Below are 13805 nucleotides of genomic sequence, written 5' to 3' on the forward strand. Positions count from 1 at the left end.
GAAGTGGGGAAAAGGAGGAGGGCTGGAGAAGAATGTGTCAAGCACAAAGGAATTCAACTAGTTCAACCACATGGCGAGAATTCTGTTTGAAAAATATTGCAAGGTTTATTATTACGCCCCTTGCAAAAACGATGCGGTGGTAGATGTTGGAGACTATGTGGGATAAAAGACACCGATCGTATTTTCTGGAATTGCCAGGTTATTGTGCCTTATTGGCTGGATATTCATAAACATATTAATGTATTTGTTTTTAGATCTGATTCTGTGTACATGGCATTGAACGGTGGAATATCAGCGATGAGGGGGTAGCTCACCCCGGTAGCTCACCCGGTAGAGCATGTACATATATCAAGGCTGAGTCCTTACCTGGTCCCAGGGTCCTTTGCTGCATGTCATCCCTTCCCTCCCTCCCACCTGTCATGTCTCTCTCTCTCTACTGTGTGACTGAAAAAACAAAAAGGCTGTCACGAGGAAGTGGCTAAAAGAGCCCCTCGCTATTGATGAATGGATAGATATAATATATGAAATATATATTATGGAAAGGTTGACATTTTCCATACTTAGACCATTAAACCTACAAGGTCAGACTTAATAGAATGAATGAATATATATTATTTTATTGCGTCCAACAGCTCGCTCTTATTCATTTTTTCCACCTTCAACCCTTTATAGTACCTAAGGTGAAAGCTTCCCATGTTCAGTTGTAAATAATGAAAGCTAATGTTATAAAAGGCTGTAAAATGGTGATCAACGTACTGCAGTGTGCTTTTATTACTTGCAGTTATACGGATACTATAAAATAAAATAAAAAAACACATCAATTCCTAAAATGACTATACATATTGGGAGCAGTCTCGCGGTCCATATAATTCACACGGTGCCTCTGCTGTTCTGTTTCCTTGTGGGCCTGCTGGGGAGTGCTGTGGTGAGGTTTAGCTGACGAGGTTTCGGACCGGAGGACTAGAGGCCTGTGTGGTCATTTAGCAGCTGGATGTTTGGTTAAACTGTGGTGTCTGAGTTCTCTTTCCTCTCCTCCAGTGAGCGACGTGGAGGAGAGCGAGGGGCTGCCGTCGCTGGATAAACCGGGCTGGTACTCCCAGGGCAACTGGCCGCACCTCCATGAGCTGCTCAAGACCATGACGGGGAAACCAGAGCCCAAGGTAGGCCCGCCGCCTCGTACCGTATATCACCGGAGTGAGCAGTCAGACCTCTGGCTGAACAACATCGGCTCGCTTTGAGGTTGACTCCAACTTTGGTTTTTGGCAGAGGCTGAAAGAAATCAGGGCTTCACGATAAATCAGCTGAGGGAGATTCACACTGATGTGATGGAGAGGAGGAACATGGGCCTTGGCACGACTGTCGACGGGGCTGCTGTGTGCCAGCAAGCTGGGAGTTCACTGATAAAACAGGCCAAACAGTGCAGCCAGCTCCCCTCATACGTCTCACTGCGTATACAATGCAGCCCCTTCTTAGGGATCATTTCTACACAGATCAAAGACCTCTTTCTTACCTCTCAGGTATCGTCGAGACCTTAGCTTAAAAGCTAAGAGTCCTGCATAACAGTGGTTGTGTTTACATGACAGCAATATTGTGATACAGTACAAGCCAACTGAAAACCTGAGTTAAAGAAAAACTTTATTTTATACTTTTCTAATTTTTCCGCAATCATTCCTATCAGTTATGATAAACTGTTCTATCATCAACTCCATGACTGATCTGGGGGCCGGCCAGCTTCACGATGAAGTTCAATGAGGAAAGCTACAACTAAGTATTTGTTGTAGTAAGCCAAAGACACAAGACTGCAGAGTACAAATAGAAGGGCAAAACAATGTCACAGCGAATAGATTTGAAAAATTGCTGAATCATCTGAGCCTTCAGCAGTCTGAATTTGAGCCAGCCACAGAAAGTCACATTAGACGGTCTCGTGAAAGCTTCTTGGCAGACGGCTGTGTGCGGGGAGGGGAAGCTTGCTGTCCCACACTGGAATCCCTCATCTGTAGGGAAAATATCAAATGGTGCAGTGGTCCAGAGTAGGAGGAGTGCGTTTATGTCTGTGAAAATGTTTTTAATGAAAATGTACAATTGTGTCTGTCAGATGTGACAAAGATGAGAATATTTACGTGTGCCCTAAATATAAAAGTGCCTGCTGGTTTCATGCATCATGTCTGACTTAAAAGGCAATCACTGAAAATTATTGGTAATACAAAACGATAGCTCTGTTTCTTTGTGTTTGTTTTCCCAACAGGACCAGAGAATATGGCTAAGATGGGTGTGACTCTCTCCACAGTCCCACCAACATTGAGTTGTTCCTGATTCGTGTTTAATTCCCTTGTTTAATGAAAGAATGCATCTGAATTTTCCAGACCGCCCTCCCCCCAAAAATACGGCTGTATAGGTCGTCTGCGCAAGCAGCTTATTACGGCTCATATTTACGTTTCTGTGAAACCAAAAGTCAACAGTGACTCATTTTAACTCACGTACGCAAGTTCATTTACGTACTTATGTTACGTTAGTGAGTGACGTGACGTAACTTAACTTAAGTACATAACTTAACTTGTAACTAACGTACTTATTTGAACCCAAACCAAAACATAACCAAACTGCAATCTTTAACCATGTGTATTCTCTCCAAAAATCAGAAGCTGTAGTTTCATATATACCTTCAATCATTTCCAACAACAAAATGCTTATTTAGCCCCCCCCCCCCCTTCAATTTTTTTATTTAGCATGGCCTGACAGTCACAGAAGCTTGTCAGTTACCCCCCACAAGAGATGACACGTTTCCAGCACCATCTATATTGTGGGGACATGTAAGAAGATTGTCCCTGCCAGTGAATGTTGCTTCACTTTGGTCTACCAACCATGTCCAGGTTTTTAGCGGGTAAAACTTCTGGTAGCAGGGACGTTACTGTTGGATCCCCGGGGGCTAAATATTACAAGAAGGAAACGCAACAGTTAAAAAACCTGATGTTACAGATCAAGCACAGGCAGAGCTGCACCCAGCCGAAGTCCGGCCAGCAGAACCCGTCATCGTCCACACCCCCAGCTCCTCTCCCCCTCCTCCCAGCCCTCTGCTCAATGCCCCCTCTGTTCCTCGGCCACGTGGAGAAAGCCCTCGTGGAATTTAGTGTCAACCTGCACTTATAGCTGCTTTAAACACTCCTCCGGGGTGACCTGAGGCACTCTGTGTTTTCACTTCTCTCCACTTTCACCTGACAGGACTTAATGCAGGTGGGCTGAATAGAGGCATTCAGGGAAGATTACAATCCCCTCTCAGCACAGTGCTGAAACTGACGGGGTCATGGTGGAGCTGATGGGACGAGATCATGGAGATTCGGACCTGAATACGGGTTGTTGTGATCATTCTGAGGCGTAAGGACTTCTTAATAAATACCTTGGAAGCCCAGGATATTGCACTGTCCCAGTGAGTCACAGCCGTTTGAAAATAAGCTTAATTGGCTGATATTTTACAAGATAAATTAGTTATTCTCAAAATTTCAAGTGGCACTGGATCTTTTAATCCAAGACAATGCTCTATCTCATTTCGTATTCTTTTTTAGTATTTATCCTACTTTGTAAACCAAGTCAAAAGATCTCAAAGACAAAATTGAATATGTTTTTAATGCAAATAACTTCCTAATAACTTGCTAATAAATTTCCTTTAAACTAGGAGGGGGATCTGTCCTATTCTGCTCATTCTGTTGGCAGAATCTTTCACAACTTAAGATGAATATAACATTTTGGGACCGAATATGAGACTAAAGCCACAGATAAAGAAGACCCGTCATCACGCCAGCTTTTTTTTTTACACTGAACCACGGAAGCACAAGAGGCATGACGTGTAACACAACAGACTAGTCTAGTGTGACGTATCGCATACACGTGGGGTTAGGTTGATCCTGTCCTCTGCTCGGAGGGTAAGGAGCTCGTTGTCTCCCCAGTTAGCAGACATTTTCTTTGCTGTAGATTAGCTGCTAACTTCTTCTTCTTCGAGTTAGCTGCTAAGTGCTTTTTAAATCCCCCCGTGGTGGCGCACATGACATACTGTCTGTTACTACCTTAACGGCGCAACAACAATGCCTCCTACATTACGTGTTTGTACGTTTTGTACAAACGGCGAGGCGGGATAACGGTGCAATATTTCCGTCTTGAACAGGCTGCATAAAAGGCGCTTAAGATGACAAAATGGGGTTTGGTCCTGCTGCCTTGTTGGCCCCCTGCTCTCCTTGTGCTCCAGGCCCCACACAGTGTGCAGCACAATGGGCTCATTAAGGCCCCCCTGCATGCCTGCAGCTCTGTTTACCTGGGCCTGGCTTTAGCTTCAACTGCTCCTCTGAGTGATGAGCTGATAAGAGACGGGGGTCCACTGGCCCACACTACATGCCATCTTAAAGCTGCAGTAAGCTGTTTCTCATCAATGAGCCTTGATGACCTATATCATCCAGCAGACACTGAGCCACAGGGGCGTCCCGCTGGAGTCCTTGTCTTTGACCTGTCCACTGTATAATAAACCAATAATCCCTGGTTTGGCTTCTCCAGATGTTGGACTGTCTTCACCATCTGTTCCTTTACATCAGCTCTTCATCATCAGGAGTCAGTGACACCCTTTGTGACTCATTTACTAACCCCCTCATTTATTCAATGAGACCAGTGCGTTGCTACAGCAGGGGAGCTGATGCAGGGGGGCTCCGGCAAAAAGAAACCAAAGGGTCGTCCGGACACGGGACTGCAATCATTTGGCAGCGCACATTCCTGGTAGATTAGTGTGTAACGTGTTCTGTCTGAACATTTCCGAACCTCAACTCCTCGAGACACTGGACACCAGCGAGCGCACGACGTCAGCAGTCAGCCTGCCCACACGGATACTCCAGACTTTTAATTGGCCATAATATATGACTGACATCTCCAGAAAACAAATCATTTTCACAAACATAGAAAATACCTCTATTTGATTGGGTATATTTGCCTACCCTTTGCTACAAGTCTTAAGTGCTCATATGTGGGACCTCTAAAGTCTACAGCTCTGCTATTGACTGACAGAAAGCTAATACGCCATTCAGATAATTTTAGCTTAATTCTTAAGTACATAAAATATAGAAATCTTGGAAAGAGGTTTAATGACTCTAGTCCAAGATACTTTCCTTAGTTCCAAGAAAAATCTATAGAGCAGCAAATCAACATGGGAAAGAAGTCAGATTCACCAGCTCCATCAGTGGTAATTAAACATGAAGAACGCAGAAACATCTTGTACATTATTTGTAGAGTGTGTAACAAATTACTACACTGTGTATTATACTAGAATTGATTTTAATCCATTTAGTAAATGGCCATGTATGACAGTCAGAACTTCTTTGTCTTCAGCAGTCCCAGACTTTTCTTAGCCAATATAATCTGCACTGTGGCATAGCAAGTCGTGTTCGACGTTAAGGATAAAAGACAACAACTAAAGGCTGCATTTACCACCAATGAAAAGTGTCATCCTGTGTGGATGTGTTTTGAAGTAACAGTGAAGCGTCTGCTCGTCTGATTCACTTCATGGTGCTTTCCCTCATGCAGAGCTCAGTCTGGTTCAGGCTAATGTATCTGTATCTGTCCACAATGAAGCTCTTCTATAATGTGTTGCCTCTGTGCTGGAATCCCTGGCCTCTGTAAATATTTATCATATTGATCCTGTGACTCTGGCAGCAGGACTGCTGAGCAATGAGAGGTGGGCAGTTCTGGGAAAGTCTGGTGGAAACGTAATTCCTGCAGCCCCCTCCCTACAGGCCTGGCCCACAGCCTCCCCGATTAGTCCGTCAGTTTGTTTACATGTGGAGGGCCCGGCCTGAGACACAGCACAGCTCTGTGAGGGGGAGGGACGAGACGCAGCCCTGCATCCACTTAATGGCCTTCTGAATCCTGTAGAGAGGTTTTATTCAGTGAGGTTCATCTTGCATAAAACCTTTAGTTTTTCTGCGTGTTCAAGTTCATCCTTGAGATTTCAGCTGATGAAAAACAACATGGTTTCCACTGAATGACTCTCCCACACAGCTAAGTTGCACACACATTAGTGGGCCTAAATGTAAGCTTTAGATCTTTATTTCATTAAGATGGGATATGGGCTTTGGTTGGGAAATATTAAAATTTTCAGCCTCAAGCCAGAACCTGAATATGAGATCCAGGCAGCAAGAGAGAGCACATTTTAATCACACACTGAAGGCCTCACTTTAAAATGGTGTGTACTTTTGAACATGCTATTATTCTTTCATTTGAATTTTACTGTTTCAGTAACTGTTTTTAAGTATCTTGTACTTAAACCTGCACTAATCACATTTTTTTTTGAGGAACAAGGGCTCAAATGGACATGTGGATGTGAGTCACTGGTAGTGATGTACCGAGCATTTTGGTTTTCAAGTCCACAACTCAAAAAAACAACAACTATAAAATCAAATAATTTCATTTTAAAATAATGTTGTGGCAACAAATTGTGCAGAACGTTGAGGGATGTTTAAACTTCTTAAAGGACCACACCATTGACTTTCCTCGTGTTAGCATGACATTATTACAAATCGTAGTTCTATTAGTCATACTGTTCACATTAACCTGCACTAATTGCTAGTTGACAAAAGCGAGTGCAAATTCTGTAGTCACTTTGATGTGTTACGCTAGTCAAGAAACCTTCGGGAGTCTGCAAACATATTGAAATCAATAGAAACCAATGGGTGCCTTGAATGGTAGAATCTAAACCTGGATAGAATACACTCACAAATGGTCAGCAGAAATTGAGCACTGCATGTGATACTGCGTTTTTCAGGTACGCCAGTGCAGTATTAGTAATGCCAGCACTGATAGATGTCAATAGCTTTTATTGATCCCTTGCACTTACACGTGGATTCATTTGTAAGCATTATACATATTCAAAACTAATTTTCCAGTATTCCTGTGAACTTTTTAGCCTCTTCTTACTGTAAAGTTCAGAATGTAAGCAGACTTCTGTGTCTTGTCATTTTAATCTCCAGCATTCTCCACTCCTCACTCCATTTCCTCTCCCATGCGGTGAGAATAGAAATAAATGGCTGTCGAAAATGGATTTGAAGCTTCGAGCTCTTGCGCTTCAGTTTTGGAATGCATCTCAGTAAAGCCTGCCCCAGCTTGCTTTACTTTCCAGACGTGGGGGACAAAAGAGATGCAGCGGTCAAAAAGGTTGCGATGAGTTTTGCAGACACCGTGTCTGGTCCCCCCCTGGGGGGCCATAAGACATATCCCAGCTGACTTTGACTGCTGCTAAGAGAAGAATTCGGCTTAAGTGCGCCTTTATCACAGCACTTAAACTGTTGTATAGACTTTGAAAGTAAACAAGCTGTCCTCTCGGTCACCTTTTCTTTTTTTCCTCACCCTGCAGGTAGTGTATTTTGGAGATAGCATGAGGTCGGACATGTTCCCTGCCAGCAGCTTTGGGAAGTGGGAGACAGTGATGATCGTGGAGGAAATGGAGGGGGAGGGCGTCCCGAAGAGCGACGCAGCCATGTCCAATGAGGCCCAAGTGGAGCCTCTGGAGAAAAAGGGAAAGTTTGAGGTAAGTTCACGGACGCAGCTGTTTCCGTTTACCAGACGTTCACCCATCCTCCAATCCTCAAATCCCCACCCCCAACTCTGTGAGCCTCTTCCCCCGTCCTCTGGCCTAATGCCACCCTATACCCTTTGTGTCACTTGATACGTGCCTTTCACGTCACCATTTGTGCATCGGCTCTATGGGTACGTTTTCACACTGTCACAGGTGACGGAGAAATGTGTAAAATCAGGCACGTTGACCCAAGTTTATGTTAAAGATGTGCTGGAAGGCAGTTTGTGAAACATGTCAGGCATTTAACCTCCAGCATGTAGAAATGACACATTAAAGGGGAGTTTGTTTACAGGTGTTGGGGGGTTCTACTGCATATGTGGAAAAAGTTGTTTAAAGCATTATGTGGCTCCAGAGGGAGCTGACCAGACCTCTGCTGCAGGCTAGAGGCTAGATTAGCTTCTACTAGCATAACATAACACACCCCAATCTCCGACTGAATTGTCTGTGGTCGAGTTGCATTGTGGGTTGCTGCCAGGTTTTGACAAGGACGAAGAATTTGTGGAGAGAAAAAAAGATGGTATCTCTGGTTCTGCTGCATCGATTTTGATCCTTTTGTTTTAACTGTCCATCGTGAGTCCGACAGCGTAACGCTCAATCGGTGGAGTACGAGGAGAATGAGGATATAATATCAGTCGGTGCTTCCCTCCCTCACAGAGCAGATTTTAACCATCAGGATGTTGTGATCCTGACAAAAAGTGAGCAGTCAGCACATCTTTTGGCAAGAAACGCCGGGAGCAGGCCTGACCTCTTTTTTTTCCCCAAAATACAGAAGGCTATCCAGGGCTGTCCTATTCTGTCTTTTGAATTTTGGAACAGCAAAAAAAAGAGGGCAAAGCGTGATCTCCCCAGATGTAGTTTAGCAGTCACATATACCCTAAACCCTCTGTAACTCAAAACTCAACCCCTATAGACCTCGCCAACCTGCTGCCCTCTGTGCAATGTGTATGTACGTCTCCAAGGTCCCATTAAGCCCAGCACAACCAGTACTACTATGCTGGAATAATACTTACTACTAGTTTGTGGTATTTTGATCAAAGTGCTCTTTCCACTGCTTGACAGTATCCCCAGAAAGAAAATGAAAGTATGCTCATATCGGCTCCCGATACCAAACTTGCAGATTATCCCCCTGAATGTGGACGTTAGGTTAATTAGATCGATCCGGATGAGAACAACATTTCTGACGCAGATGAAATCTTGACGGTGATGAGAAAGATGACTTCCGCTTCCTGTGTCTCTCGCTTTTCATTTATCAGCATTATCTTGAAGAGCCAATCTGATTGGTCTAATTCCCGTGCATGCACTTAAAACTGCAGAGTAGGCAGATAAAGAGCAGTATATTCTGTTTAAGAGCTGTTCTGTGTCTTTTGTGATGAGTTTGATCCCCGTCATCTGTGTTGATTTAGGTCAGAGCTTCCTGCTTCAGCTTGCTGAAGTCTATTAATTCCCCATCTCCAGAATATCTCAGGCAATCCTACTTCATTCTGTTTTGGCTCCTTTTGAAATATTATATTTAGAAATATTTGGTACAAATCTCCATGACAATATGATGATCACAGATTTTTTTTTTATCCTCTCTGCACAGTTCCTGATGACATTAGTTGATTCTGCTCAAAACACTAGTTTATCATTTCGGTTTGTGCGGTGTGTATATTACCACATCCTTCTTAAACACCACATCCTGTTGTTCCAGCGATCGCAGCACTTTCTGCTTATGAAATGTATTGATGTTTTATGAGTGATTATGAGTAACACAGCGGGGGATTTCTCAGAAATGATGATTCATGCAGTAGTCAAAATAACCCACAACGCTGCTTGGGTTGAAGCCAGTTTGAAGTCTTGCTATATTCCCTGTTCAGGGTAGAATTCCCACCTCCTTTTATCAGGTCTGCACATGTCTGAAAATGAATCTTAACACACAGTTACATAGTTTGGTTTGTGTGTTGGCTGTCTCGACAGGAGCAGGGCATGAAGTCACCCTCTGATGTGTCCAAGCAGTGGGGCTCCTACTTTGTCGACGTACATAGAGGCGGAGGAGGGGACGAGGAGAGCCAGAAACTGACCTGGTGTTGTAACTGCATTCACAAATACAGCGCCATGGCCATCCCTAGTGTGGAGCACATAGCAGGTATGTGGAAGTAGACAACACGCTGCACCAGGTTTGATGGAGATAAGAAAGCAAAAAATCAGGTCCAAATAATAATACGAGTAATAATCCTAATAAACTTTCAAGAGCTCTTCTCTAAACAAATGTACAAAGTGCTTTACAACTTAAAAACATCTGTAAAAAGCACGTGTGACATGTTAAACAATTACAAAATGAGAAATTAGATGGTTCCGGAGTTTCAGGGCCCTGAGAGAGAAAAGGTTTTGTCTCCTGGTCCTTATCTTAGAGAGGCCACTGCTGAAGGATCTCAGATTATGTGAAGGCTCAGGAGAACTTAACATTTCAGCAATGCAACTGTGTCAGGTCATGAAATGCTTCAAAAGTGAGCAATAAAATGTTTTAACTGAAAAATCTAAAATAAACAGGCAATTGTGAAAGCGTGTAGGTTTAAAACTAAGCATCTGTAGAATCTGAACGATGTTTGAAAAACAAATGACTGAACTAACTTAGTGACATGGTGATTAAAATGTTTTTAGCTGCGATGTTAATGCTACGAGGTAAAAGTCCTGGATTAAGCCACACCTGTTCCGAAATAGGGTGAAGGTCAATTTCAAATATAAAGAATGTATAAATGAAGAAAATGATTTGCCATCCAGTTTTTAACATGAGCAAGAATGCAGCATTTCACCTTCAGTGGAATTGATAGGAAGGCAAATAATATTGCCCAGAGGGAGCATATGTAGATCAAATAAAACGGGACCCTTTGTGGCTCTCCAAATCTGACTTTGGCCAATGGAAACTGAGAATTTTCTGTTTTCTAGGTAGCGGGATAATCAATTTAGGGCAATGCCAAAAATTTGAAAAATTAGAACAAGAGAGCAATAAGTATGACATGACTGTTGGAAGGAATGTTATGCAAATACATACTGTAAATACATTAATGCATTATCCTGAACTCATATTTTATATTCTTAAGTTTCATATTCATTAGTGAGTATGTTTGGCAGTGTATTCCTGTAAATGCTCCCACATGGGACAAAGAACATGACTGAGTGTTGTAAAAACAATCCGACGTTGAACTTTTAAAAATCTCTATTCCCACATCAAACATTTTCTCCATCATTTCAACATTGAAACATTCACAAGAATCAAAACAGGGACTGAACCAGACACAGATGTGGAGCCAAAGTTAGAATGAACTCCAACCACCACTGCTGCAGAGCAGTTCCTGGGAAAATGGTACCAGTCTCCATATAACGATGTGCTTAGGGCTGTTTTCACACTGGGATCATTGTTTTTGAGTCTGAACTTGGGTGAAACTGTTGCTGATGCAATCCGTTTGTCTAGTGCTCCCATCGCGTCAGACAGCTTTAAGGGTTCAGTATGCTTCAAACGAACTAGGTCTAAGGTAAGGGTCTAAGGGTCTAAGGAAAACCCTACCGTCATAGCCTCCTCCTGGCTGCATCCCATTCCCTCCTGATGTCTCCCCAAGAACTCTTTTACATGTCTGTGTCATCTTGACACAATAAATTGTTCAAATGGGAAAAAGGGTCTCTCCTCGAAGACATTCATGGTGTTGCTAAAGGGAAGTAGTTGTGTAAAGAATGAGAAAAGTGAAAAGTGAGCGTGATTGTCAGATAAGTTGCGACAATTGTTTGATGATCCGATAGGTTTGTTTTAAGTATACTGAGGCCTTTATTCAAGTGGTGCTCAAGTTGTTTGGTCTGCACCTGGGCTCAGAACAAGCTAACACTCCTCCTGTTTCATCTTCTTTAATCATCACCTTATTAAAGAAAAAACACTTTAGGCTCCATTCTTTCGTCTTTGGAAGATTTGGTTTGACAGAGCTGCTGTAACTTTACAGACGTAAGGAGAAAGATATATGAGTAATCAGTTACTCACAGGCATTGCAGACAGTTCCTGTAAATTATGTGTGATAGCACAGATAGTTGCCTGGAAGGCAGGAAAAGTGTGGTAATATTTAAAAAAAAACAAAACATTTACACAATTTGTAAAGGAACTTGTCACACCACTGGTAAAGTAAACATTGGCAGCTCCACATGGCAGCAAGAGGTTGCTATTTGAAAAATGTAAGTACCATCAAGTCAGTAAGTCCATATCAAGGACTCAAGTTGTGCCCATCTTCATCATCCAGATAATTTTACTCCTGCAAACTCAAACTAACTTTAACGTTGTCCAACAATAGTCAGGGTGAAGACCTGCTGAACACTGATCATTTACTAAGGGACATGAATGCTTCTCAAGGCATTGTATTGTATGTTGAATGACACTCAATGGCAGGTGTGTGGGAGGGGGTTTTGGATGCTGTTTGCCAATCCTTAAATCACTGCGTTTGAATGCATACTCATGGCCAACCTATCTGTTGTGCAACAGAGACAAGTAGTCAAGGTAGAAAAAATAGTTGGAATCAGGCACGTGAGGCTGACAATGAGAGTTTAAAATCCTAGTTGAGAAATGAGGCACTTAAACATAATACAGAATCCCTCTGTCTGCTCAAGAGGATGGATGTGTTGGCAAGCCCTGCGCCACTGTCCTGTTCTATTGACCTTATGTAAGATACTCATAGCAGCTCAAAAGTAAAAAAAACAAAAACAGCTGAAATATTTTTGGGGGGCTGGGGTCACTTTTTCATCCTTTCTTAGTTTGCAGGCCTGTAATTTATGATTGTTTAATGCCAGAGTTGTCTCTTTGGAGGCAAAACATCAAACAGGAATGAGTCCAACATTCTTTTGGCCTGAGTGATTACTGCCTGCTGTTTCAAACAAAGTGTGCTTTTCCACTGAATAATGAATCAATGCTGCCATGGTGCGTGAAACGTACAGGCGGCCTGCACATGTACACTGGATAACTTGACTTTCCTGTTTGATTTGACTCTTTCTAGACCTCCCTCTGGATTACAAGTTCCCCAGGTTTTCTCCCGACAAGCCCTGCACCACCGGCTACTACCCCAGGCCCCCGGATTCTTTGCTGAAGAGGTGCGAGAGTCTGTCGTAAATAAAAAAAAAAGAGAGAGAAAAAAAAGGGAAAAGTAAAACAAAAAAATAAATAAAAAAAATCCCTTACCCCTCTGCCTCAGGAGAGGAATGTGCCTCCATTTTTGCCTGTAGTTTCCCACCTGACCCTGCAGCCATCTGTGGAGCACAGGAAGCATACACTCCTCGCCCATTCAGAGAAACTAAGTGAATGTAAGCCACAGTATCTCTGTGTAGTAACGCCTACCTTTGAACGTTGTTTCGTGGTTTAGTGTACCCGTGGAAATACGACAAAATATGTGTGTGTGTGTGTGTGTGTGTCTGCATACAGTAATAATAGGAAATGTAGTGTTTTTATTGTTTCATGTGTGAGGCCCCCTATTGTTTTCTATGGTAGGTTGTTTTAAAACTTTTCCGAAATAAAGTGAGCATTTTACTGTCTCTTTATCCCTGAAGTGATTACCTCAAGAACGTTATGTACTCTAAGCTGTACCCAAGTGGCCACAGTGTGTTTCTCCCTAAAAAAATCAGTTGGAATCATTGTGTCAGTATTTCTGTATAACACTGTTATTGTGAAGTCTTCTTTTTTTTTTTTTTTTAAATATAGTTTACTGTATGCATTTTAGTAACCTTAACTAAATGTTTAAGGTCTAATGTTTCCCCCGTTTCAGTTTTGTAGATGGTGTTAATCTTCAGGTCATTGTTGCTAAAGAACTGGCACAATGCTGTCCTTTGTGTTGGCTGTTTCAAAAAACACAACTTTGGGAAACAATAATAATAATAATAATAATGGATGATGACGACTATGCTAGATGTTCTCTGTATTATTTTTGGTGCAACAGTGACATGTGTAAAAATGTGGACTACTTGTGCTTCATTCATATGCAGTACCAGTTTGAGATATACTTTAACCGACTTCTGAATGGTTGTTTTGTCGGTGTGCTTAGACAAGTTGTGCCATAAAGCTTAAGGAACACTCAGTTTGGGAAAAATCTGTGGAAGTTTGCTCGTTGCTTTCGCATCACACTAGATTGATATCACGTTTATCTCTGTGCATCCAGGACACAGGCAAAGTAGTTTAGCCTAGCTTAGCACTAAGACTGGA

At 42.5% G+C, this 13805-nt stretch overlaps 1 protein-coding gene across 1 annotated transcript in view; it reads left to right on the forward strand.

The window, feature by feature from the left end:
• The window catches only part of nt5dc1 (5'-nucleotidase domain containing 1), a 48791-nt gene extending 35958 nt beyond the window's left edge, over positions 1-12833 (forward strand). The window contains exons 9-12 of the mRNA XM_070925697.1: positions 1039-1160; positions 7382-7555; positions 9566-9728; positions 12610-12833. Of these exons, the coding sequence (XP_070781798.1) occupies positions 1039-1160; positions 7382-7555; positions 9566-9728; positions 12610-12722 (572 nt within the window). The 3' untranslated portion in view covers positions 12723-12833. The remainder of the gene's footprint in view (positions 1-1038; positions 1161-7381; positions 7556-9565; positions 9729-12609) is intronic.
• The last annotated feature ends 972 nt before the right edge of the window (positions 12834-13805 follow it).

This window comes from Enoplosus armatus, chromosome 19 (assembly GCF_043641665.1).
Source record: "Enoplosus armatus isolate fEnoArm2 chromosome 19, fEnoArm2.hap1, whole genome shotgun sequence".
Taxonomy (NCBI): Eukaryota; Metazoa; Chordata; class Actinopteri; order Centrarchiformes; family Enoplosidae; genus Enoplosus; species Enoplosus armatus.